Source organism: Guyanagaster necrorhizus (assembly GCF_019112545.1).
Source record: "Guyanagaster necrorhizus MCA 3950 unplaced genomic scaffold BT62scaffold_9, whole genome shotgun sequence".
NCBI lineage: Eukaryota > Fungi > Basidiomycota > Agaricomycetes > Agaricales > Physalacriaceae > Guyanagaster > Guyanagaster necrorhizus.
Window position 1 is genome coordinate 559,892 of NW_025064888.1, and position 25,063 is coordinate 584,954.

The following is a 25,063-nucleotide window of genomic DNA, read 5'->3' on the forward strand; positions in this document are numbered from 1 at the left end:
TAACAATGCACGTAAGAGTCACACTCTGGTCCGATACGCAGGAAGTGGGGGGGAAGAAACATCAGATCCAAGCAAATGGCTCGACCCATTACGTAGTCTAGCATCCAACAGGCACAAGTTCAATAGTCAAACCATTGCCATCAAGTCTAGCAGAACAACTTCTACAATGTCACACAACGTTTAGGGTGTAGCACGTCCAGGCCACCTACGATGCACCATGAGCCTTGTATACTACAAAAGACAGAGGCACAAACCTCGGGTACAAGGAACACTCTCTCACTGTAAACCTGTTCGCAAGCCACGCAAGGAATCGCTAAACACACAACGTCAATATCGGGTATTGGATGCAAGACTATAGATCAAACATACCTCTACTCCCAATCCATACCCGCCATGCTCGCAAGTTCCATATTTACGCTGATCAGTGAACCAGTAATATGGAGCTGGATCAATCCCTTCTCGTTTATATGCCGCCAGCAACTCCTCCACATCAGAAATCCTCATTGATCCACCCACGACCTCACCGACGTTCGGTATTAGCAAATCACAACTTTCCGTGTACACAGTTTTCGCGCCCTCCTCGGCTGGTATCTTCTTCATATAGAACGCCTTAAGTTCAGCTGGGAATGAATGCAGGAATACCGGCGTCCCAATGATGTCCGTCATCTGTCTCTCTGCGGCCTCCGCAATGTCATCTCCGACTATATGGTCCACCATCTTTACCTGGCCCGACTCATCGAGGATTACATTCCCCTCTGCATCTTCGGCTGCGCGCTTAATCCCATGTTCGACAAGCCATGCAATAGCATCAAAGTACGACATGCGCTTGAAAGGCCGTTCTGGAGCTTTGAATCCGGGGTTAAGTTGCTGAATGAGGCCCGCAGAGACAGGGTTGGCCAGAAGCTGATCAACAGTCTCACAGGTGACCGCCTCGATGTGATCCATGAGATCTTCAAAGCTGAGGAACGCGAGCTCAGCCTCAAGATGGGTGTACTCGCTCAGATGCCGTCTCGTGTGGCTGTTCTCGGCTCTGAAACTTTCTTGGACACAGAATACGTCCCCGAGACTAGGAAGACACGTTTCGAGGTACAGTTGGGAACTTTGTGTGAGGTAGGCGGGTTGGCCATAATAGTTTAAGCTGAAGAGTGTAGCACCGCCCTCGACTTGAGTTTGCACAAGACAAGGCGGAGTTACTTCGAGGAGGTGATGTCTAACGAGAAAGTCACGGAAGGCGCTGAGTAGGTGCGCACGGAGCCGAAGAACAGATGAGGCGGTCTCTCCTCTAATGACCAAATGACGAAGATCAGCTTGGATAGATGGGTCAGATTTCTGAGAAAAATCAGAGCCCATAACAACAAATGAAAAGGGGAATATACCTCGTTTAAGCGGTTGGTAAACGCATCGTCAGCTCCTGGGGCAGCTCCAACGACTTTCCAGTAGTCAACGATGAGTTCATGTCCGCCCGGTGCAGTCTTTCCTTCTGGGACGACTTGCAGGGTGCCGGCAAGCTCGACTGATGACTCCAGTGTTAGTGTCAAGGCATCGTATGTTTGACTCTGCAATTTAATTAATGATGAATTCTCACATACGACAGATAGAACACACGCACGACCACACCCGAAAGAACGGTCTGTAGATATCCAGTCCCATCTCTGAGGACCAAGAATATAATACCTTTTTGGGATCGCAATCGGTGAACCCATCCAAATACACGGACGCGTTGAGAACGTAGTTCAGATAGCTGGGATATCTTTGCCTGATCACGAACTTAAATGAGACGTAAACGGAGAGTAAAGCGCAGACAGACTACCTTCTTAGTCGAAGGCAACGACGCATCCTCCGTTAGAACAATCTTCTTGCTCTCCTCGAGCAACTTGTCCCTCCTCTCCTGCTCATCACCCTGTGCCTTTGTTTTTTGCTCGGCAAGCTCCTCCTGCTTTTTGCGCTTCTTCTCTAGGCCATCAGCATTCTTCTTGGCCTTTTTCAATGACGACTGGGTAGGTTCCTCGTATGTTCCCGATGACTCTTTTCGAGTCAGAAAGCCGTCAGACGAGCCGTGTGTGAAAAGCGCAAAGGCCAGTGACTGATAAGGCTGATCTGGGGTGCCTTTCCCTGTGGTATCAGAACCTGTAGATTCATCGACATAAATGGGAGCCATGCGGGCTGTATAACGCGATGGTACGCGTAGGCAAAGGTATCAAGTCAAGGTACGAAGTTAAGTCGAGAATGACTCAGTGAATACAATTATGGAAGGTCGGAGTAAATAGAAAAAAAATAAATCATGAAAATATCACCCGAGGTCGGTCCGATGTCGCAATACTACGCTGCCATAAACCTTTAAAAATGTGTGCTACGGATACATGGAGCTTGGAGACCCATTGCTTTCTAGATAGTTTCTCTAATACTCCGCCGATGGATAGTCTGTATAACCCTTCTTTTCTGGTTTTATATCTTTCCCATGCCTATGTATTGTAGACATATCCAGTTTTTCGTCCAAAGATTTTCCATACTGTAGCCGCTTAGCAAAATCTGGGTGTGCAATCCACGAAACACCGAAAAACACGCCTAGAACTTTTCCCTGTAAGATATAATGAGCTGCCTCCTCGCCCGTGAAACCAGCATTCGCAAATGCCATTACATCATTCAAGAGAGGTGAGTATGTGGCGACGACATCATGTTTAGTAGCACGGTGGCAGCTGTCAATGACAGGATCAAGAAACTCAGCCCACTGTACCAGAGCAACATACGCAATTTTCAGCTTGTCGAGTTCGCTAATGAAGTAAGTGAATGTGTCGAAGGTCTCTTTCAGAGGCATTCTTGTGGAGCCCAATAACCTGTCAGAATGAGTATGACAAGATACCTATACAGAATAGAACTCAGACTTGCACTCGATGTGAGAGAAACACATCTATTTATCTATACAGAATGGAACCAAGGTAAATGTAAGTAGTTTGTAGGTTGAACTACATAGAACAAGTACACATCTCAGACTTGCACTTGGTGTGAGAGAAACACATCTGAAGCCTACATAAGGTTGAGCTTGAGATATATCTACTTGGGGGGAATGTAAAGATACAGTAAGAAAAATGGAAAGATGTAGGTACATATTGACCTATGTCCATGGGTGTAGATGGGACCGATTAACGGTGCGCTTGCCTGCTCCAACAACAGATACTATCAATCAAATCCCGAATCGGAACAATTAAACAAGATTAGTACCTTTGGCAATGGTGGACACTCATTGAGTCTGGTCATTAGCAGCTACATCTTCGGCAGCTGCCAGAGCGACGTCGAATATGTCTTTCAAATTCTCCCAGTTCTCCATTCCAATGCTTATTCGTACCTACGACACTGTCATTGAGCAAGGCTGATGATACTGAGGAAAGTCACTCACTAAGGCATGATCAACTCCATTCTCTTCCGCCCATTTGAGATTCGAGTGGAACGACATTTCCGTGAAAGGAATAGCAAGCGTGAAGATTGTACCAAAGGTGATACCTTTATAACATCGCAGAGCATCATAAAACACTTTCCCAACTGCCAGGGAAGTGAAAGAAACCGACAGCAGACCGCCGTATCCCGGCCTTGCGCCAGATTCTTTATTAAGGTAGCGTTCATAGATATCACGGTCCTGATATTTGGGATATAAAACCTGCTTGATAAAGGATCCTTGGGACATTTGTGAGCGCGCATAGAGATAGTCGGCCACAGCCTCAGCGTTCTTGTTCACGATCGCAATGCGCTGCTTAATATCTCGCGTGTTCGCCTCCAAGCAGATAGCATCCTCACTAAAATATAAGTCCTGATAGGTCTCTTCCATGCGAGCCTTGAATGCTGAGTAGTATGGAGACGTCGGGTTGAGGAGAAGGCTAGTTGCGGTGATGAGTTTGAAAAAGATTACAATTAAATACACTTACGCCCCACCCATGACATTTGCGAGCCCGCTGATAATCTTGGTCAGGCTACATACGACGATGTCCGCATAAGGGAGCAATTGGACGCTGATGAAGTTGCCGACAGTCTCGTCGATGATCAGAGGAACATGATACTGATCAGCGAGCTCCCGCAGACGAGCAACATCAGGAGACTTGAGCATAGGGTTGGTGGGAAAGTCTATGTAGAGCGCAGCGAGCGGTGGCTGCTCAGGATCTTTTATCTGCTCTGAGGCAAGCAGGGCCTCGAGTTCGGCGATAGATCCACTTCCGATCACGTGGTGTCCGGCCCCCCATCCTTCGATGAGATTATGAGAATGAGAATATAAAACACTGCTCGCTGTCAGATATAAGACGTGATTTCTAAGAAAGGAAGGACTTACTTGAATGCAGCACTCTTCAGCCCCTTGGGACGGGTATCGAGAATCATGAGATGCAAGTGCCAGATCGCATTCATGCCACTGGCATACAGGTATACATCATCCGAAGACACGCCTGGCACACCTCGTATGTTGGCAGACCCATCACCCAAGTCTCCGGCAAATATTCTGCGAAGGGCGCGTTTGGCCTCCGATCCAGTTTCAACGGGCTTATGGGCTTGATAGTACTCCAGACTACGCCAATTCACGGTCCTGAGGGGTATAACGAAAGTGCTAGTATCAATCAACTCGTTGGGGATGCACTCAAGGCACAGCTCTGCGAAACGTGCCGATATCCCTGAGCCAGTGTACATCATGAACTGAGATGCCTCAGTGAAAGCGGATGAAGGAAAGAATACAGCGAAGACCTCCGGAAACCCAGAAACATCTATGCCGTCCTTGTAGGGAACTTCAAAACGGCATGCACGAGGTTCTCCAGGTTTCTCAGAATGTTTCTTCACGTATAACACGCATTCTTCAACAGATTTACGTGAAAACGAGAGAGCGCACTCTTCTCCTTCAATGCCGTGAATTTGGGAACAAACTTTCCAAAGCTACGCGAGCAGAATAAGATTCAAAGGCACCATTTAATCCTATCGAAGACGCACCGCTTTCACGTAGTCATGGATCTTTTGCCGGGGATAACCCGCCTTTAGCGAAGTCACAACTCTTTCCTCCTGTTCTGCGAAGCCGATGGCGTCCTGCCAGGTGGGTAAGGAACAGACAATCGTATGTGGAACGTTGGGTGGGATTGCGTCTCCTAACGCTGCTGGCCGGATTCCTCCAATCATAGGTATGCTGTATGAACTGAATAAAGAGAGAAAAACACGGAAGATGCGCTCAGATTTGTCGGAGAACCGGAGCTTAAAAAGACGTTCATCGTTGAGAGTGATATCGGAATTCAGATGACTCACCAAGCTCGGAGCCGTGGCGCTTTCAGAATTTCAGACATCCACAACAGAATTGAGCCTTGACATGGAAGAGTAATATGATTGGCATCTAGCATGGATATCGAGGCTGGCAGGGTAGAATGAACTGGCGATATCGAAGTGAAGATGGAGATTGGATGGATTTCAGTGGATTTCACAAATCTTTTTGTCATAATATTATTTATATAAATATTTATCTCTTCCTTCACCTTCATGTCTTCAACGCCCTCTGCTGCAAGCAGTACTAGCTCTAGCTCGAGAAACTCTAGTCTAGCGCCATCCTCTGATCGTCTTAAACGAAAACGTGGATCCAGTTCTTCTGACGAGGACGAACCATCTCACGATGACCCCGTTCTTTCTCATGCTGAAAAACGCCGACAGAAAAAGAAGGAAAAGTCGGAAACGGACCAACGTTCCAAAGCTAAAAAAGCCAAACTCGATGTCTCTGGGAAACGACAGAATTCTGTATGGGTAGGGAACCTATCATACAAGACGACTACAGATGCTCTTCGAACCTTCTTTGAAGGTGTTGGAGAGGTAATGCGCATACATATGCCGACGAAGCCGTCGGCGAAACCTGGGGTGAGAGGGGAGAACCGGGGGTGCGTATCTATGCGTCTTCCCGTTTGTCGTTTTGACCAAGTTGTTCTATAGCTTTGCATATGTCGATTTTGCGTCTCCCGAAGCGAAAACTGCAGCCATTGGTCTATCTGAAAGGCATCTAATAGGAAGAAAACTATTGATTAAAGACGGTGCGCACGTATTCACTTATCTACTTGGGTACTCATTGAACCATCTTTTTCCAGGTGATGATTTTGAAGGAAGACCATCAGTTCCGGCCGTAGAAGATAACAAATTGTTAGCTGGTGGTAAAAACCATTCAAAATCAGCACAGAAAATTTTGCGTGCACAGAAGCAACCTCCAGCACCTACATTATTTCTTGGTAATTTGGGATTCGACACTACCAACGATTCTATTCGCCAATTATTCGAGGGCCATCGGAGTCTGAAGGAAAAGGACAAAGCGGTGGTTGAGGCGCAAGAGGCAAAAGATCCGTGGATACGGAAAATACGTATGGGCACTTTCGAGGACAGCGGTGCATGTAAAGGGTAATGTCCATCCCGCAGTGGGTCACTAGTTTTCATACTTATCCGTACCCCAGATTTGCATTCGTTGACTTCTCGAGTGTCGAAAATGCCACCGCCGCGCTGATCAACATTAAGAACCATCACATGAACGGTCGTGATCTCGTTGTCGAGTACGCTTCGGCAGATGCTGTCAGGCGTGGCGCGTCAAAACCAAAAGGTCCAGATGCACCAGAAAAGCGGAAACGGCCTTTCGACAAGTCGAAAATGAGTCAGGGGCCAAACCGAGGACGCAAGCTCGTCAGGGATGCCGGGATGGAGGAGGATACCGTGAAAGAGAGAGACGAGGATCCTCATCCGCCGCCGCATCTCAACACGGCTGTGGGCAATGAGAGACGAGGTAGGGTGGGACCTGCTAATTCTCGTAGTCGACCTAGACCTGGAGCGGCGCTGGCACAAGCCCAGCGACAATCTGCTGCCATCCTCCCGACCTCAAACAGCAAGAAGATTACATTCTGAATGATATAAGTTACCATTGCATGCCATACGCCAGCAAAGTGGAGAACCGCATGCATTATTTACTCAAATTCTTGTCATCAAAGAACTCGTTCATCCTACCGTTTTCGGCCACTGGTCAATTATCCAGACTGGAGTGAAAGGGCGGATAGCTATTTCTGGCAACCAATAGCGGTCATCATTTTATGTAGGTACCTCACTGACACTAAGTCGTACAGGAAAGGCCATTATTGTGCGTCGGGGACTTTGTTGTCAGTTATCTATTGGGTGCAGCTGCAAGACATCTCAGCATGAAGCATCAAAAGGCTCGGGGCTCAGGGTTTGCTCAGGCTACGTCGGGGCTCTTTGTATGTCCCAAGTACTGATGAGTTAAGCCGACATCTCGTATCAGGGGTTTTCAACTGCCTGATTTTCAACTGAGATCTGAGTTCAAAAAATAGGCTGATGCGGGTGAGTGGTTAAGTGCATGTTCATTCGAACGTTATATAGTGCCGTCTTTGATGTTCAGTAAACACCGACGGCGGTCGCCACCAACTGAGGTCTTCACCTTGTTTACAACGCTCGACCCGATGGCAAAGTCTCTGTAAAAGCATGACAACTTTATGTATTGAAGAGAAAGTGATAGTATCCTTTGATTTAAGTAGCTGCACCGAGGTACCGGAGTGTTTAAGTCAGTACTGAAGCAGGCGAAGGAACATTGATTCCATGCACATTCAGAAAATGTCATTAAAATATCGTCCCAAATCGAGTATATAGATAGAGTTCCGATAGTACAAATGTGCAAACGCGAAAGATTTCAGCTGCATTCAATAGCAGAATGTCCCTAGTAAAGAAATCATAAGCGAGCATCCACGCATCATAAAATGATACCACAACCTTACCGGCGGGGCGAAGGTCCAGATATGAAGTACAAGCCAGACAGGCGAGTAGGCAACCTTTCCATGTAAACGAACATGTACAACCACCGACGCTTGTACGCGTTCCGAGCATGCAATCTTCAACTTATACATCTGGAGGTTCAGGAATGGCTACAGCAAAGAAAGTCGCTATCCGATGATATGTCGTCACAAATAGACCTTATTCCTTAGAGGTTCTCCTGGGAGGAGTCGCTTGTCAACGTCACACTGTGGTTTAGTTCCATGCCTTCGCTAGAATACAAATGCACGTTTAACATTATGTCCCAGGCACACTTTCCAACGCCAAGTCGGTGGATCAAAGGGCCAGATCCACCTCCTCCGCAAGGACCACCTTCCTTAATACCCTCGGTCCCAGCTCGCCCTCTTGCAGACCATTCGTCTTCTCAATCCACGGAATCTTCCCCTTATCCGGTTGAGGCCATTTCCATAGTTTCGTATACACCGTCTCCTTCCCCAGAAGCGCATCGATTACTTTGCCCCCAAGGTTCGGCAGGAACTTGAACATATGGCCACTCCCACCGCTCACAACGAACAAGCTTTTTCCATACCCGGGCACGTAATCGATGAGGAAATTGTTGTCGAGGCTATCACAGTACCAGCACAGGCGCGTGCTCGCGACAGTCGCCTTTTCAGCGATGTCGGGGAACAGCTTGCGTAGTGTATCCTTGATCAGCTCAACCGCGACGAGTGGTATCCGGGTCTCCTTGATGTCGGTATACCTGGTCTTTGGCACGGAGATTCGCAGCCCAGGTTCAGACGGATGGTCCACAAAATTGGTGTACTGCGTGTTGATTAGCATGATTATTTATGAACCATATAGACTCATACCTTCAAACCGCGATATCCCACTTTAAGTAGCCCATCCTCAGTAATGGGAAAGCCGTACACGTTACCGATTGGGCTGTCGTTACCGCTAAGTCCCCATGCCCAAACGAGAAAGTTCTCTGGAGAGTACTTTGACCAGAGTTCGGGCTCCTCCTCTTTGGGAGGGAACTGATAGAGCATGACGGACCCAGCGGTGGTCTCGAGGCGATCGGCGGTTTCAGGAAGAAGTGACGGCGTCCAACCTCCTGCTGCAACAATGATGAGGTCGCCGGTGTGAACGACGCCATCCTTCGTCTTGACACCCGTAGCCTTCTTCTCACCGTCCTTATCATCCTTAATGATCTCGACAACCTTGCCTTTCTCTGGACCAAGGATAAACTTGACGCCTGCTTTACCAGCAAGGTACTAGACAATGTCAGTGGATGTGTATGAGAAGATCAGGTCAACACACCTTTGCATACGCGCAACCCTTATCGGCTCTGGTAAAACCGCCGTTCAAATCCAGCAAACCGTCTCCGTTCCAATTGACCGCGCGCACCCTCCTACTTTCTCCTCCGAGATCACCACCCTCTGACAAAACATATGCGTTACTTCGCTGCTCCGGTGTGAGCGTCGCCAGGCTATCCCGGTCAAACTGGCTGATAGGTGAAGATTCTGATGCAGGAAGACGAAGGACGCCAGATAGATACAGCAGTTCTGTGTTTGGGGTCAGCGAGGGTGGAAGGTCCTCGGCAGGTGTTGCTGCGAGATCCTTGTTCCACTGGAACCATTCCTCCCTTGCTGCAAATGCGAGATGCTGGTAATCCGTTTCTTTGCCATCTAAGGGAGATGTTAAATAAATGGAGAGAGACAGCTAACAAAGTACTTACACCAGCAACGAAAGACTTTGTTCACATCGGCTGATGGTGCATCACATCCCTTGGATGGCGCATACCCGTTCTCTCCATATGGCTGGTAGTCGATCACAGTCACGTCGACTCCGGAACGAGCGAGGTGAAGGCTAGTGCTGAGCCCGGCAACGGCACCCCCCACGATAATGACTTTCTTATCTTGCAGAGAGACCATATGTTGGAATTTGAGGTGGGTCCTATTTCAACGCCCATTTTATTTTAAAGTAGCTATCTTTCGAGGAGCTGGTTGCAGGCAGAGCGGCACGGACCCTCGGATGCTACCGAGTGGCGACGATTTGCGTCTTTTTTGGTTCGTTTTTCGTCCTTGCTTTACCCCTCTCCTTTGCCTACCTCTACCTACCAACGACGTAACAGAACGTACTCCTACTGTAAGAGAACGGCCCATTTTTAATAACCCCATCGCAGACTTCTGCCTTATCTCAAAGTGAAGGGTCTATATTGCCTATCTCTGTTCACTTTGGGACTTGTATCAATTTTTTACCATTTCTTGCACCATCTTTCAATTCTCTTCGCCACCGGGTCTTCGGAACTATCCAGGAACAACATTCTTTATCTTTTCTCTGATAAACCTATCTCGGCCGATATGTTTTATCAGTGATCACTTCTGCTATCCTCCTAACTTTTCACGCTTTGAGGTCCTACTATGTCGCAACGCAAAAAGGTCTTAGGAATCGGTTCGCCTCGCTTTGCCACTGAAGAATTTGCTGCTCTCAAAGAAGTAGCCGATGTTCATTGGTTCGTACCCGATGACCATCCCCAGGTGATCCGCGAGGTAAAGAGACTATGTGAAGAACACGGTCCATTCGATGCGAGTTATGTTTTATTTGGGACAGCGAAGTATGGCCCCTTCACTGTAGAGATGCTACGACCGCTCTTTCCTGGATGTGGATTGTTCGCGTCTGGCGGGGCAGGGTACGATGACATCCCTACAGAGTTCTTGGCGGAGAACGGTAAGTATGCTCTATATACGCATTCAGATCTTCATCTGAACTCGCATCTAGGTGCCTATGCTGCTAACACCCCCACCGCGGTAACTAATGCAACCGCCGACATGGCTCTCTTCCTCACCCTCGCCGTCCTACGGGATACCTCTCAAGTCGAAGCCAACTGTCGAGCCGGCAAGTGGCGCGACAATTTAGAACTGAACGAAGATCCTTATGGGAAGACGTTTGGGATATTTGGCATGGGCAAGATCGCGAAGGCTACCACGAAGAAGGTCCAGGGCACTGGGATGAAGGTCATCTATCACAGCCGGACGAAGTTGAGCGATGAAGAGGAGAAGGCCCTGGATGTCTCTTACGTTACTGAAGACGAGCTCCTCGCCTCTTCCGATGTTCTCAGCTTGCATTGTCCACTCACGCCTGATACGAGACAGTGGTTGAACACGGAGCGTATAGAAAAATTGAAACATGGCGCTTTCTTTGTTAATGTTAGGTGTTTTTATCCCTCTTTCTCTTCTTTTTCTGACGTCCCGTACAGACCTCTCGTGGTGCTATTGTGGATGAAACCGCACTTATTAAAGCTCTTGAGAGTGGTAAAATCAAACGTGCAGGCCTTGACGTGTTCGTCGGCGAGCCTAAACCCAATTCATGGTTCCTTCAGTCTAATAAAGTTACCATCCAACCACATTGGGGTGCATTTACCACGGTAAGATATTGCTATTCTGCGCGATGTGTTGAATCTCACCAGTCACGTGTAGGGAACGATATATGTTGGTGAATGCCAAGTCCTGGATAACGTACGGACATTCCTTGAAACTGGCCGACCTAGGTATCCTGTGAATAAGCCCAAGGGAAAAGAGGCATAGATATGTAGGAATAAATTCGAATATAGAGATGAAATAGTATAGCGGCCGTGAAGACGAATGTTTTTCTTGAACTTATCCCAGTTTTAAGTACCTACCTTCGTACTTGCGCGAGACATGAACGTTTTCCCAGCAATATTTCATTGGTCAGATACATTATTGCGAGTGTAGATTGTTACAGTTTTGCTTTGACTGGGGCCTTCGCCTCCTGCACATCGTTTACAAGTGTACCAATACCGTTCCCTACCCACACCGAAATGTTGTCGCCGTCTTTGAGATACAAGGGTGGCTTGCGGACAAATCCGACACCAGCAGGTGTACCTGTTAAGATAATTGAACCCGGCTCTAGCGTAGTGCCTTGGGATAGGTGGGCAATTGTTTGCCTGACATTGAAGATCTGGTCGCTAAAATGGATAACAGGTTACCAAGGGTGAGGGACTAATGGCACAAATACTCACGCAGTAGTCCCGTTTTGTACAAGCGTTCCATTCAAAATGGATTTGAGGGACACGGCTTGAGGGTCAGGGATTGCAGATGCAGAGACCAGACAGGGTCCCAATGGATTTGTGTTATCTGGAAGACGTGAGCAAAGAACCAGTCAAGACAATGAGGAGATGAATGCACCGAAGCTTTTAGAGAATCCCCATTGCGAAACGATCATTTGGTGTTTTCGGAACGATACCTACAAAATTATCTAGCTGGTAAACAGGGGGGAAGCCTGTGAGAAAGAAGATACTAACATCATTCGCCCCGGTGTATGCGAGGACGTAGTCCAGAGCGTCCTCCTCCGATACATCCTTCGCGGGTTTTCCAATCACGATAGTGAACTCGACTTCATAGTCTGACTGGTGCTCCTTCGGGGGCTGAACAGCCGTTGGGATAACGATGGGTGCCAGAGGTCCGATGAGAGAGTTGACGGGTTTGTAGAACAAAACCGGATACCTAAAGTAAGTCACAAGCCGTCATTATGGCGAAACGATCTAGGATAGCTGTCGATCTCACATTGGTTTAGCCATCTTCGCCTCGGCCTTTCATGCGAAAGTTAGCCCCAATGAAAAGAGCGCCGAAAGAAATTAGGAAACTAACAGCGTGATCCGAATAATTCAGCCCCAAGCATCGAACCACCTTGACTTCTTCTGCGGCCAGAGGCGTCAAGAGTTGCTTCACGGTAAGTATGTTCTTCGAAACCTGAGCGGCAGGGTCTAACGCAGAACCGACGATTTCATACGCCTTGATAGTCTTGCCTTCGTGGGCAGCCAAGCCCACTGCAATGGACAATTCACATGAGCAACAAATATGTACTGAGAAATGACGACGACGTACCATCCAACAAAGCATCCACAGGCTCACCGATGTGCACACGCGAAGTCTCGATGGCTACGAACCGAATCAGACGTGTCCATTGCTAGTAAGCAGAGCCGTCAAGGGAGTGCGTCTAAATCATTTATCGGGGAGCTTACTGTCTTGATGGGCGCCATTTAAATTTCAATAATTCAGTTCACAGTACAGTCGGAAGAGCTGAGGGAAAGAACTAGAATTTGTCAGACACCTGCAGGTGAGAAATAATGGAAAGGCGCAATTTCTCCGCGAATCACGGCTATCATTGGCCCGGGCCGGTTTGGTGAGCACCTGAGGAGCACGAGTACTCCGTCGGAAGTAACAAGTGCAGTATGCGGAAGCAAGGGAACTGCATTGCACGGTAGACAATACAACTATTCACGAGATTCAGGACAGAAAAGTATCAATACCGCTAGTACTCGTGCTTTGCGAACCCTATGCTCAAAACAAAAACGCGTATGGTAATCATCACAAGAATCTCAGCGGGGCTCCATTGTGAGGCGCAGTGAGACGGAAAAAGGATCGTCAATTCCCTGCGGATATCATAGTAGTAGAGCAGGAGTGGGGGGAGGTTCTCACCTGTGGACGAAGCAGGGCTGAAACCTCCCGCCTCATGGCACGCGATTGTTGATAGGGCATTTATCTACATCTATTGAACGACCTTCATACGGATCGTTGAATCTGGTTTACGAGATTAGGACATTTGGAAGATGATAATCTGTGGGCCTGAGCTTGAGTTGATCCTTTTCCTGTTCTATTGTATCATCGGCATCGAATGTAAAACAGTATTATTTACATATACTAGTGCGACATATATCCTTCGCAAGACTTGTACTATTGGCGGTGGCCGGTAAGTATACCTGGACAGTGAATTCGATATGCCCGGTCGACAAGGCTTCTTTAGGGCAGGCCCGCGCATATTCGCGTTTCCCAGTCACCTGTCTGACGCTACCCTTCCTCTCTCATGCTGTTCCTAATTCCACGAGAAGCATCTCCGTCAAGCTTTAATTCCCATCTGTATTGACATACCCTCTGTGCCACTGTTGGAACAATCGAGAAATGAGTTTCCGACGCTATGGTGCTCGAGTCCATTGACGTTCGCATGCCACACACCACAGCTGGTGCATGTTCGTAAATGAGCTTGTCTCATACGCTCTCAACGCTCATCTTGCCTCAGAGAAAGTCACGACTCTTCAGAGCGTTAAGACTGTTTAGGTCGCGTTTTGGCGTCGTTCTTAAAAACTCAAATCTATAATAGGTGGGTGGGAAGTTGCCTTTCAAGTTGGCATTATCATGGTATGGACTCTACCTTGTGGTAACGATTTCTTGCCGAGTCAGTCGCTTTTCTTCCACGCCTTCAGGTTTTCTTCAGACAGTTGACATCTTCGCAAACGGAGATTAATGGTTCTTGGCCTAACAATCTCTTGAATTCTCACTGGTTCCCGACATTGAAAGGAACGTCGATTTAGATAAGCTGATTTGAGCCAGTTATTTCGAGACTGGCTAATTTCATTCGTCGTTGACCTATCATTGACCTCGACACACATAGATATGTATCTTTCAATTCGCACGTGTGTAAGTTGTACATTTCTATAACCCACACTATTTTCTTCCATTAATAACACACTTCATTGGTTAGCCGATCGCCTGGCGGTAGTGTATCGGACACATTCGGATATTCAGATCCTCGGCGTAGCTCGCGCAGCTGAACTTGAATATTCTTCCTCGAGCGCTAAAAAGAAAACTCCCAAACATATGCGGCATGACTCCCCCATTCCCTGTAGCCTCAGATCCCAGCCCTGTCTCTCGTATCAGAAGCAACCCTTCTTTTAGTGAGACGCCTCTCAATTTTCGGATCATTTTCGTCGTTTTGGAAAAATTTCAACTTTCAAAACTCGTGGGCTGGATCCTCTTTGCCATGGGAGGACTGAAAAGGCAATACGCGTTCTCCCAGGGAGCAAAAATATAGCTCGTCCCGACTTAGCGCATCTCTGGCATTGCTAGAACTGTCGACTCGATCCTGTCCTCGTGCATGTAGACTCAGACCATCTTTGATAAGGTCGTATTTTGAGCTACGACCTTTCGAACCTCAGGTTAATATCCTAAGTTCGGAAGGTGGAGCTAGTTTCCGATTTGAACGATACGAGTAAATCAATAATCTTAAGAGACATCGAAATTCAGCGGTGATAGAACAGTAATCCTATACCCGCATAACTCGCCCTCATCCGCTTCCGCACAAGCCAACGATAACCTTCCTCCATGATGTATCTCATTTTGCAATTGGGTGCTCGAAGGACATCCTCACGGAGATTGACAGAACCATGTCTTCTCCGCCCGTGTCCGATTCCCATTTGTTTATGGCACTCAGAAGGTCTGAACCTAGTTTGCTGAAGCGATCTATTGGGACATCTACAGACTACGAATAAGTTATACTACTCAGGGCTGAATTACGGGCTGCTCCGTTAAGATAGAGAACGTGATCAAGAATGCTGCCGCCCCGGTTTGTACAGTGCTGAGTGCACCTTTTGCAAACATTCAAGCTTGTGACTGATACTTTTTCAGTCTGCCTTCTAAACTGTCGTTTCCGTTTATCGAGCAGACTTTGGGAACCAGTGCCATTAATACATCTACCGGCACTCTTTCCGTCCTCATGTCCATCGAAACCATCATCAGACCTGGTATAATGCCGTCAGTGATCTCAAGTCGGGTAAAACACCTCTTATCCTAGTTAATGGGCCGCAAAATTCCAGCCAGGAATAGTACGTCGTTTGTTCTAGCTGTTGTCTGATCTCAGACTAATCGCGCACTTTGTAGTATGTTGCGGGTGACCTGATTCGATCCAGGAGCATTGCTGGTATCGCTTACCATTCATCATAGGCCTCATACGGTTCTGATGTCGACAGGGTATGTGCAATCGTACGATCAATAGTCGTGTTGACATAGCATGGACTCAATATGCCTTTCTACGATACACTTGGAAGTGGCCGGTCGACACATCTTCCGGAAGCCCCGGAAGACTTCTGGACACAAGAGCTATACATGAATGAGCTCGAGAATCTCGTCTCTCATCTTGGGATCTCCGACTCATTCAATATTCTCGGGCACTTTGGGGGGGTAGGCCCCTACTGGCGTTCCTGTTCATTCTTTTCAAGAGCCAACTGTAGTCAAGGAATGCTCGCAGGACAATATGTGGCAACACGTTCACCGAAAGGTCTCCGACACTTAATCGTCGTCCGTGCCATTGCCTCCGTAGAAGGTGGAAAAGTTCTCTATGGGAAAAATCGCCTTCAATCCATCTTCGTGTCTCATCGCAACCCGTTGTGGACCTGGAAATATCAGACGTCGCTGTGGAGGATATCATGACGACCTGGAGAGCCATGGTGGAGGATAAAACCATCTGGAAAACAATGTACGTTGAGGTTCCGATTTCATCCTAGTCCCCAATCCTCGCTTGCTCAACGTTCTTGACGATTATCAGGTTCGGTGGAATAGTCGATACCCGTCCGATACTTGAAATAAGAGGGACCCTCAGCGACTGGTCCATCGTGGATATTTTGAGGCGCATTTCATGTACGATGCTTTGTATCTTCGGAATGAACGAGGATAGATTCAAGGCATGGATGACTGTTCCAGACACAAGGTGGGTGAAATTTGAGAACTCTCTCAATTTCCCAATGTATGAAAGGTGTGAACAGTACAGTACGTCTTTCCTTGCACTATCATTGCCCTTACTTATTCTCGTGACATCATACGGGTACCTACGGACAGCGGCAGATTTCTTGGAAGCTTCATGAAGAAGAATTGTGCCTGTTACTTTAAGTCCTTTACGTTCTCGAAGGCTATCAATCATGTAATTAAAGAACTGGGATTTTTGTATACGACTTCAGTGTTATCTGACCCGTCCAGGAATGTTGTTAACGCGCCATTTGATTCTCAATGACTATTTCAGAAAATCAAAATCGATACGCCCACCGCGTCCTTCATGACAAGATCTTTTTCCAAGACGAGGACCTCCCCTTATCCGAGTGTGCTCACAGGATCAACTTGATCCACGATACAAAGAGAGAGGAAAACTTAATCTTTTTTGAAACAAGTCTTTCACTAGTATCCCCTCACATTCTCCTTTTCGAGACTTGGGAAAAGTGTTGGGATAGCAATCCCGAGCGAGTACGAGAACGTACTCGAAGATACGATGCCAGTCAGCGGCAGCTGACTTGGATCGTGATCCGGACTTATTTAGTATCTCGTAGAAAGATCTCGAAGTAATACGAAATGTATTTAAGTAGAACGTTTCTCTCTCGAGAGGCTAATTCTAGTCCTCTGTTACATTACTCTGCTCTCTACTTACAACAAAAAGAACTTGTCGTCATATCTATCGTCAGACTTTAGTGCGTAAAAAGGATTGGGTACGGTATTCCGTGTCTTTCAATGCCTCCCTGTATTTCTTTCTCATATGAATCAATGTCCTTTGTACATCATGTTCAATTCTCAATGTACCCTATGAAATGCCTCTACTCCGCGAGATGTAGTACGCAACCGTGATCACAGCGTCCTGTGCGTACCACTTTGGGAACGCGTTTGTGGCGTGGGAGTACCAGCCATTTTTTTCACTTGCAAATGTTTAAGCCATGTTCCTTTGCTCTCCGGCACTATGGCCTGCATCGTTCGCTATCGACCTCAGCGGCAGTGCAGAATTCTCCTTCCCCCTCTCGCTTGGTACGAATAGGTAATCTTACCGAAGATTACGACGTTCAGAGGACGCTCCACAATGCGAAAGCAATACCCGTCGAGAAAGCAATACTAAACAAGGACCATCTGCTTGTATGGTTTCCAGACAGTGCTAGCGCGGCTCGTGTTGTCGATTCGATCTTCAAACGTAGCGAAAACTTCACCTACGAGTACGAGGACCCGACACCACCTCTGTCGGCAGAAATCGCCGCTCATATTGGCTTGGGTGCTTACCGGAAAATACGTATATTCAATCTGCCCATTTCTACGAGCACGGATTCGTTGAAGGAGACCTTTGCTGACTCCTGGGATGCGATGGCCCACACGGAAATAGTGAAGAAGGAGAAGCGGGGTACGGCTACCGCCTATCTGGAATTTGCGGATATACGCTCTGCCATTAAGGTTTTTCCTTTTGTTTTTAATAGTATTCAACATGTCTGATCATGGTGATTGTGGTAGGCTGTGGCCACGCCCAAGGTGGGACTCCTACAGGACACTATCATCGACTATTTTAACAATTCCCGAATTTATAATTACCCTCCATTTGTGCACGTACGCAAAGAGCTTACTTATGGAGGGAAACGTGGCATAGTCATCAGCGGCATTAAGGATACAGATCAGGTTGAGCAGGCTGTATGGTCTACTATAGGATCGAAGACGGAAGCCATGGTGTTGGACTCCGAAGTTGTTGCATCTCAAAACGTGAGCTAACGTCTTCGCTCCATAGTTTTCCTCGATTGACTCGTCCTAGTCTATCGTTTTACAGTTTGCTACTGCCAAAGCCACGTTTGAGTTTAGAGACAAATTTGCTTCTGCCGCCAAATCTCTTGGTGTCAAAATGAAGCCGAAAAAACTAGATTTAGACAAGTCAGCGATCTCAGTCATAGAACTCGGTGGAAGCCGAACGTTGTACATTCGCGCAAAGAGCAAGCGCGGGATCAAGAACTCTGCCCAGTTCGAGCACTTTGGACCAGTGATGCAGGTTGTCAAGAAGTGAGTGGCCCTTTACAATTCTCACAGAAACGTTTTCTTAAACTGTTACGTCAGCGGCGACATCACAGAAATCACATTCAAGTCCTTCCATGATGCCATGAACGCTCTTATCCAGCTCGAGGCCGGAACCCATAGCCTTACTGGGCTCAAAGGCGCCTCGATATACATACCGAATACAGAGCCTGTGACCATCGCACCCCCTACGTTAGCGCCGCAGACGGAAGCTATCCGTTCAGCAAAAGGGAAGGAATTTCTTGCGAAGGCAGAGGAGTTCGCAGCGCAGGCAAATGCCAGCCTGCCGGCGTCATGAAGCCGCGGAACTTTAAAATCGTTTGTCCATGAGGCTTATAGTACTGGGGCACGTCCTTGATATTACAATCTCCATCAAATATCTTCTCTGCCTGAGGGTTCAATTGATATTAAGCACTCTGAGGAAGCTTCAATCCTTTACATTGACATGTGTTATACCGATGTCGGATGAGCACCCTGAGATCCAGGATCCGTTGCACTTTTAAACCTTTCTAATATATCAATTAAGCCTCGCTTTGTAGCGCCTCCGCAATCAGTGACTCCGCCTTCGCTACAAACATTAAGCCCTCTAATGATGGAGAGGGTTCAGATGATGGAGGCAATCGGGGCGGAGCAACGGTGACAGGCGACGTCTTTGGGAAAGATATTGAAGCGCCGTCAAATCCAGTCACACCATGATTGCCGGACTCAAGCTTGAGCAGAGCGTTCATGGAATCCCAGAAGCTCTTGTATGTGATTTCGATAACATCGTCACTAGAGAAAATCATTATCTAGTGTGGACGGAACACTGATATAGGCTCACTTCTGGACGGTTTGCAGAACCGGACCAAACTGGTTGAACTGTGCTAGGTCTTGGCTCCCGCCTCCGAGAATTTGCAAAGTTCGACTCGCTCCCATACCAATGGCTGAAACCTGGTCCTTATACATATGCGACTTGACCAAATGTACCTTGACCTTTAGACCTTTGGGTTTGAGTTTCTCTTTGAATTCTGCAGCAAACGCCGCGGTAGCAAATGAGATAACCATGACCTATATGCGGGATCATACCAGATTGTTCCGAGTCGAGGATACAGGTGTTGACTCACTTTCTGCTCTGCGACAAGTTGGGAATCCAGCACTCTGTCGCTCGTCTTTGACTCGACAACTGACCATACGGCTTCCTCTACTCTATCAACGTTTTTGATATGGCTAAGAATAACTGTCCTCCTTCCATCATGCCTCATTTCAGAGGCTCTTGAAACGAATGACGGTACTCTGAGTTGTCTGCTCGTCTCGCAATAGACAAACTTGGCATCTACAAGGCCTTCTATCTCAGGAGAACTGACAGCCTATATTAATCGTAAAACATGAGAGTGTGCATAACCATCATAAGTCGAACAGCATCGAACCTTAATAGCAGTATTTACATCTGCAAAGTCGATGAAAGCGCTGCCATCGTAAAGTCGGATATCTGTGACCGTGGGGTCCCCAAATTGTGAGAGTGCAGCAAGAGTCGTCTCTTTGGTTAAAGGCGATGCGGCCGTAAGCTTGACTTTGCGTGAAGCCCCCAGGCCGCAATAGGCTACTGTCTTCGCAGAGACGAGCTCTACCGGGCTCTCATACGCAGAATCCATCATGTGGGCATTGGACTTTGCGAGGCAAAAGCGCTTAGCGAGATCTTCATTGAAAAAGCGTAAAGTGATATGATTCTTGTCAGGGAGTATCTGTTCAAGAGGTGACAAATTGGCTTTGGAGGCCTGAAGCACGTCGGCGAGATTGTAACCCTCTGGAAGATTTCCTATGCGAGCGACACGCAAGGTTTCGGGAGAGATGTAACGTCCGTTCACCAAGACATGACGACGGAGGTCAGAGGAGAAGTGCCTCAACATCGCTGCCAGAGAGGGAAAATGGCCGGGAGAAAAGAAATTGCCGCCGGCTGTCGACTTCCCACGCTATACACGCGCGCTGGGTTGGGTTTGCATGTTGATTTTTTACCGTTGCACTCCGCCCGATTTCCTCAGCCAAGGTATGATGCAATACTCAGCTTGACATTCAACTTAAATGTGCGTGTAGATGGAATCCCTTCCATCAGAAATATTGTCTGCAATATTCACATTGGCTGCCGACGAGGACGTGCTCTTTCATCATGCGCTGCCGACATCGATGGCTTGTAGTGCGTGGTTCAGTAATGCCTTTAGCTTATGGTCCTTGCGCAGTCCCAGTGAGGCCATAAATGCGCTCCAACGACGCAGCTACTCCACGAAGAAGAGCATTATCTTGACCTGCAAAACGTTCCATCGCGTTGGCTACGAACTCTTCTTTCATTGCCTCTTCTTCAACGGACCGTCCAAAATTGCCGGTCTCTGTGCCGTTCTCGACTCTAACAAAACTGATCCTTCCCCTGGATGGTGGACCAAGCGCCTTCACCTCACCTCTTACTCGGACGTCGTTCTCACTCCGGAATCGGCAGACGCGCTATCGACTGTGATAAGGCACTGCCCTAACCTAGAAATCATGGTCATGTCATTTCCAGTTAGCAGCGGCGCATTTACTTCTGTCGCAGATACCATCAGCACCTATGTGAGGCGCACAATCCATACCCTTAATCTCAACGTCCCAGTTTCAAGCCTCCCTAAGCTCATCTGGATGTTATCATCCCTTCCTCTTCTCACCTCAGCCCATTTCTCCTTCAGGTCGCACAAAAACCTCGATGATGAAGACAATCCGCCCCTTGGAGCGGCCGAATCCATCATTCTCACCCTACCTCGCCTCACCCAGCTTTCCTTGTACGGAAATACCGCGCAGTTCCTCGAACAGACCCTGAATTGGTCTCTTCCATCTCTTCGATTCCTATCGCTCAACACCTTCCAATCCGACATTCTACCTGTCTTGGACGTGCATGGCAGCAAACTCATTCTCCTTGACGTGACATGTTCGCATCCCATCGCGATGGATCTAGTCCTCCAACGCTGCCCGAACCTTGAAACTGTTTGCTTTAACGCTGACTGGCGTATCGAGGGTCAGATGATGCATGATAACATCCGCGATGTTGGCCTGCATGGCCTGTCTTTGGCGTTTACCACTGTGAAAAAGGACGGGGCTTCCCAACTATCATTACTTGATTCAATGATTCGGCGCGCAAATGACTCTAACTTTACCGCTGTGCTGGACAAGTCCAAGTTCCCAAAACTGGCCAGGGTGCGGGTACTGAGCCCGAATGTCCTGACGGCGTTGGAGAAAAATGGTGGACCTGAGAGTGCGCCAGCCAATGGATACGGGTATATAGACGAAATAGAGGATGGGCTCAAACGGTGGGAGAGGTGGTGGGATACGTGTTACAAGGCTGGAGTTAGATTGGAAGACTGTACTGGGGGAGAGCTGGGTGTGTTGCCTGGCGAAGAAGAAGATACTGTCCAAGAGGACGAGGATGAAGACGAGGATGAGGAAGAGGATTTGTCTTGGGAGTACGAAGTGCCGCCAATGGATCAAGAAGACACATCTGGAGTGGGCGAGTTGCGAAAGTTAATTGAGGAATGCAGGAAGATGGAGCTGGAACGGGATACGTTCTGATCTTAATGCATCCTATTTAAAAAATATGTGGAATTTTCTTCTATCTATCATAACATAGATAAAGGCTTATATATATGTTACAACCCTCTCTGCGTCGGAAATCTGTATGGTTCATCACTTACAGTTGCTCTGTTCCGGGGTGGCGGATTGATGCGGGTATCGCGCGATGACGCGATGACGCGTTATCATGGTCACTTGTTATAAATTCGAGTGGCGTTATTCAAGACCTCCTTGCTTACTTACCACCGTCACCACCATGGCTCTTCAACCTTCCCTTCGTCCCCTCATCATCGCCGGGCGCCCTGACGCACCTCACACCTTGGATATTTTCTGTGCGAGATATAATTATACCATCATGTCTCATATCTTGACCACTGCCCAGTGGACTATGTTTGTCCTTTCAGGTACTCCCCTTGTTGCTCATGCAATGTCGCATTCCTGACATGCACCTTGCAGCGCCAAACTGGCCCTGACCATAGACACGGTCCTCAAGCCTTTGTTGGGACCTGGCGGAAAATACGACGGCAAAGTGAAAGCCATCTTTCGTCCTCAAGTCCAACCATGGCATGGTACCTCGACATTTACTCATGAGGCTGGGTTAGCGGTGAGTCATTATTCGATCACGTCGGGAAGGACTGGGCTGGTATTGGCACCTTTCTGAATCCGAAGTTTTCTCCTTCAGAACTTTCCTTCCGGTGTCTACAATATTGTCCATGGTCAGCCTTACTCATCTCCTTCTCAGGTTGCACGTGCATCTCCGGAATCGTTCTGGTCATTTTCTCTCGCGGTGAGTCTTCTTTACTTCTTTGCTTCGCTGCGCCCGCATAATCGAGGTCATATGGGCAAACTATACCATCTACTTGTTTGGGCATTTGTCCACCGAGATGCCTTGATAGATCTATTAACTAATTCACCCACAGCTCTTCATACATCAAGGAGAATATTATGACATTCCATCTTCCACCCTAACTCCGCTTCAAATTCGCGAAAACCTTGCTAAGCTCGCGAATGAAGTAACCCAGTCGCAGAGTGTCACGGATGAAATCAAAGACTTGCTCTCGCTCAGGTCAAGCCCGAATGGAGGTGTCGCTGTAACCAATGATTTGAAGTATACTAGTACGTATTGCTGTCTTGTTCCATCATAGCTTCTCTCATGTGGCCCCGGTGTAACAGTCAAGTTCTCGAGGCAAAATGGTATTCATGTCTCTCCGACGGTCCTTTGGGATGGCCTCATTGCAAACGAAATCTCAAGCAGTTGGGGAGAGAAGGAGTGGACCGAATTTTTAGCGACAAAAGTAGTTGTATGAGGGTGTACCATATTACAGAAATAGAAAACTGTACAATAATCAAATCATGAATTGGATAAAGTAGAAGGAAGTATCCACGTATTATGCTAGTCTTGACGTCACGAATCATCAAACTCATGTCCATATTCATATTTCCACTGGCTCATTGCTTTCTTCTCCAATGGCGCCTGTGTATCCAAATCGCTTCTTAACGCTCGAGCTCATCGTAGTAATCACAGTTTTGGGGCCGCCCTGCATATAGCCCATCGTCATTTTGCTACTCAGCGCATCGAAGTCGAGTCTGGCGCCGATTTTTAGGGTGTCCGATTTCCACACTCGCTGATAGATATGTGAGTCGGTGAAGGGCGTGATGTTATGCATTGTATGCTCCGACGCTTGTCCGCTGCAGGAGGTTTTGATCCAGACCCGCAGTCGATGGGATGCACCGACGGGTAGGGACTTTAAAGGAACGGTACTTCATGAAAACGTCATGAATAAGACGATTATCAGCAGACGCAGTACTCACTAGATACAGAACGTCACTTCTCTCGGATCACACTCAAGTTTTAGTCTTAGGTCTTCGAACAAGACTGCTCCTACTCCACAACACTCATACTCCAAGGAATAATCATACACGCATTCGCTAAAGCGATGCCATCTGGAAAAGCATCAAAATGATTTTAGGCCTTGTCACTTCGCAACGCCATACAAGACTCACCGAATGATAAATTGAACCTTGGCCCTCCCAACGAGCGCATCATACACCTGGGAACTGGGCAGCACCCGTCTTAGCCGGGCGAACGATGCATCGGCAATGCACGAGAAATCCGGATCCTTCCCTATCCAAAGGTCGTCCTCCCCGAACAGGCGATGACAGAATTCGTTGACTCGCAGCCAGACACGATATGAGAAGAGTGTTCCTACGGGCAGGCTTGTCTTTCCGGGAATAAGGCTGAGGAGAGGTGTGAGTGTGTAACACGCAAGTCGCCGTGCAAGATACGCACAAGACGACAAAGTTTAGTTGTCGGGGGTCCACGCTGAGTTTGAGCGTTACGGGTTCAGATAGGGAGCGCGTCATTTTGTTGACTCTGAGGGAGAGGGTCAGGGTGTATTTTCCTGGCGTTGGGGTTCCGTGGACGGGCTCAACCCTATGGGTGGGGTGTGTTAGGATGATATCTAAGGTAGGCCAAGCAAAGAGATTACTGACGATATGACGAATTGCATTTTGGCTGAAGCAGCGTAGATGTCGTAGGCGTATTCGTATCGTTCGTGAGCATGTCGTGTGGTGCGGCGTGCAGAGGAGGGTCTATCACCAAGGCTTGATGATTAAGCTTTTCGTAAGCGAACAGAGGCATTTTGCAACGCGAACTGGTAAGGCACACCTTAAACTTCGACTGTTCTTGCGGAGATTGTCGACAGACAGAGAGCGACTGAATGTGCTTGAGCCTGTTGTAGTGGTGTTACTGTGATTGGATCGATTCCAAGTGAGCTCGATGACACAGTTGGTAGTCTGATGGGCAGTTGGCTGACCTTCGAGTTATCGCGACATAATCCGGAGCTGGGTCGAAAACAGTGCGCCCGAAATCTGCGGCGTAGGACATTTTCTTGACAGTCTGAGGAAGGAAGACGGTGGGATCCGCAAGACAGCAGCGAACGTGTGGATTGTTTGTTAAACTAAGCGCTTGCCCATAGCACTGGGTACCCCCGGATCACGCATCAGACTTGTCATAACAGTTCTGGCTAGATTTTTCCTTGTGGGATTCGAGCCGCCTGACCAAACAATTGTTCGTTGATGAAGTT

At 47.8% G+C, this 25,063-nt stretch overlaps 13 protein-coding genes across 13 annotated transcripts; 6 read left to right on the top strand and 7 right to left on the bottom strand.

Moving 5' to 3' along the window:
- Positions 1–44: 44 nt before the first annotated feature.
- Positions 45–2,265, bottom strand: BT62DRAFT_784115 (asparaginyl-tRNA synthetase). The gene is made up of 5 exons (XM_043182271.1): positions 1,811–2,265; positions 1,610–1,756; positions 1,377–1,556; positions 370–1,329; positions 45–313 (listed from the first exon to the last, which is right to left on the bottom strand). Exons 1-5 carry the CDS (start codon positions 2,156–2,158, stop codon positions 206–208), a joined length of 1,743 nt encoding a protein of 580 aa, XP_043041108.1. The 5' UTR covers positions 2,159–2,265; the 3' UTR covers positions 45–205.
- A 133-nt stretch (positions 2,266–2,398) lies between these two features.
- BT62DRAFT_1004366 (uncharacterized protein) lies at positions 2,399–2,815 on the bottom strand (the record flags this gene model as incomplete). The annotated part of the gene is made up of 1 exon (XM_043177029.1): positions 2,399–2,815. The coding sequence occupies one exon, from the start codon at positions 2,813–2,815 to the stop codon at positions 2,399–2,401; it is 417 nt and encodes a 138-aa protein (XP_043041109.1).
- A 79-nt stretch (positions 2,816–2,894) lies between these two features.
- On the bottom strand, positions 2,895–5,191 carry BT62DRAFT_930621 (PLP-dependent transferase). Its single transcript, XM_043185967.1, has 6 exons — positions 4,960–5,191; positions 4,316–4,905; positions 3,918–4,265; positions 3,395–3,869; positions 3,220–3,343; positions 2,895–3,156 (listed from the first exon to the last, which is right to left on the bottom strand). The coding sequence occupies exons 1-5, from the start codon at positions 5,140–5,142 to the stop codon at positions 3,239–3,241; spliced, it is 1,701 nt and encodes a 566-aa protein (XP_043041110.1). The 5' UTR covers positions 5,143–5,191; the 3' UTR covers positions 2,895–3,156; positions 3,220–3,238.
- Positions 5,192–5,479: 288 nt separating this feature from the next.
- On the top strand, positions 5,480–7,322 carry BT62DRAFT_930623 (RNA-binding domain-containing protein). Its single transcript, XM_043185968.1, has 4 exons — positions 5,480–5,882; positions 5,935–6,032; positions 6,087–6,390; positions 6,444–7,322. The coding sequence occupies exons 1-4, from the start codon at positions 5,494–5,496 to the stop codon at positions 6,883–6,885; spliced, it is 1,233 nt and encodes a 410-aa protein (XP_043041111.1). The 5' UTR covers positions 5,480–5,493; the 3' UTR covers positions 6,886–7,322.
- A 665-nt stretch (positions 7,323–7,987) lies between these two features.
- BT62DRAFT_947706 (FAD dependent oxidoreductase) lies at positions 7,988–9,773 on the bottom strand. Its single transcript, XM_043188032.1, has 4 exons — positions 9,494–9,773; positions 9,076–9,443; positions 8,628–9,029; positions 7,988–8,580 (listed from the first exon to the last, which is right to left on the bottom strand). The coding sequence occupies exons 1-4, from the start codon at positions 9,687–9,689 to the stop codon at positions 8,095–8,097; spliced, it is 1,452 nt and encodes a 483-aa protein (XP_043041112.1). The 5' UTR covers positions 9,690–9,773; the 3' UTR covers positions 7,988–8,094.
- Positions 9,774–9,800: 27 nt separating this feature from the next.
- On the top strand, positions 9,801–11,469 carry BT62DRAFT_784271 (uncharacterized protein). Its single transcript, XM_043182272.1, has 5 exons — positions 9,801–9,903; positions 10,171–10,485; positions 10,537–10,964; positions 11,015–11,182; positions 11,235–11,469. The coding sequence occupies exons 2-5, from the start codon at positions 10,179–10,181 to the stop codon at positions 11,340–11,342; spliced, it is 1,011 nt and encodes a 336-aa protein (XP_043041113.1). The 5' UTR covers positions 9,801–9,903; positions 10,171–10,178; the 3' UTR covers positions 11,343–11,469.
- Positions 11,467–13,060, bottom strand: BT62DRAFT_930625 (fumarylacetoacetate hydrolase). Its single transcript, XM_043185969.1, has 8 exons — positions 12,800–13,060; positions 12,663–12,744; positions 12,426–12,604; positions 12,342–12,367; positions 12,080–12,281; positions 11,964–12,021; positions 11,798–11,912; positions 11,467–11,743 (listed from the first exon to the last, which is right to left on the bottom strand). The coding sequence occupies exons 1-8, from the start codon at positions 12,815–12,817 to the stop codon at positions 11,515–11,517; spliced, it is 909 nt and encodes a 302-aa protein (XP_043041114.1). The 5' UTR covers positions 12,818–13,060; the 3' UTR covers positions 11,467–11,514.
- A 2,284-nt stretch (positions 13,061–15,344) lies between these two features.
- On the top strand, positions 15,345–16,471 carry BT62DRAFT_993275 (uncharacterized protein). The gene is made up of 3 exons (XM_043190396.1): positions 15,345–15,436; positions 15,492–16,086; positions 16,156–16,471. Exon 2 carries the CDS (start codon positions 15,633–15,635, stop codon positions 16,038–16,040), a length of 408 nt encoding a protein of 135 aa, XP_043041115.1. The 5' UTR covers positions 15,345–15,436; positions 15,492–15,632; the 3' UTR covers positions 16,041–16,086; positions 16,156–16,471.
- Positions 16,472–17,274: 803 nt separating this feature from the next.
- BT62DRAFT_930627 (uncharacterized protein) lies at positions 17,275–18,864 on the top strand. Its single transcript, XM_043185970.1, has 4 exons — positions 17,275–17,807; positions 17,865–18,107; positions 18,157–18,398; positions 18,453–18,864. The coding sequence occupies exons 1-4, from the start codon at positions 17,295–17,297 to the stop codon at positions 18,706–18,708; spliced, it is 1,254 nt and encodes a 417-aa protein (XP_043041116.1). The 5' UTR covers positions 17,275–17,294; the 3' UTR covers positions 18,709–18,864.
- BT62DRAFT_1074989 (uncharacterized protein) lies at positions 18,782–20,334 on the bottom strand. Its single transcript, XM_043179069.1, has 4 exons — positions 19,817–20,334; positions 19,514–19,756; positions 19,231–19,457; positions 18,782–19,181 (listed from the first exon to the last, which is right to left on the bottom strand). The coding sequence occupies exons 1-4, from the start codon at positions 20,294–20,296 to the stop codon at positions 18,932–18,934; spliced, it is 1,200 nt and encodes a 399-aa protein (XP_043041117.1). The 5' UTR covers positions 20,297–20,334; the 3' UTR covers positions 18,782–18,931.
- A 41-nt stretch (positions 20,335–20,375) lies between these two features.
- BT62DRAFT_1074990 (uncharacterized protein) lies at positions 20,376–22,065 on the top strand. The gene is made up of 2 exons (XM_043179070.1): positions 20,376–20,433; positions 20,481–22,065. Exon 2 carries the CDS (start codon positions 20,481–20,483, stop codon positions 21,975–21,977), a length of 1,497 nt encoding a protein of 498 aa, XP_043041118.1. The 5' UTR covers positions 20,376–20,433; the 3' UTR covers positions 21,978–22,065.
- A 168-nt stretch (positions 22,066–22,233) lies between these two features.
- On the top strand, positions 22,234–23,352 carry BT62DRAFT_947714 (uncharacterized protein; the record flags this gene model as incomplete). Its single annotated transcript, XM_043188033.1, has 6 exons — positions 22,234–22,309; positions 22,360–22,381; positions 22,434–22,581; positions 22,720–22,764; positions 22,898–23,093; positions 23,151–23,352. 6 exons carry the CDS (start codon positions 22,234–22,236, stop codon positions 23,282–23,284), a joined length of 621 nt encoding a protein of 206 aa, XP_043041119.1. The 3' UTR covers positions 23,285–23,352.
- On the bottom strand, positions 23,130–25,048 carry BT62DRAFT_784581 (uncharacterized protein). The gene is made up of 7 exons (XM_043182273.1): positions 24,794–25,048; positions 24,646–24,726; positions 24,471–24,581; positions 24,268–24,411; positions 23,982–24,215; positions 23,790–23,921; positions 23,130–23,738 (listed from the first exon to the last, which is right to left on the bottom strand). The coding sequence occupies exons 1-7, from the start codon at positions 24,862–24,864 to the stop codon at positions 23,411–23,413; spliced, it is 1,101 nt and encodes a 366-aa protein (XP_043041120.1). The 5' UTR covers positions 24,865–25,048; the 3' UTR covers positions 23,130–23,410.
- Between the last annotated feature and the right edge of the window lie 15 nt (positions 25,049–25,063).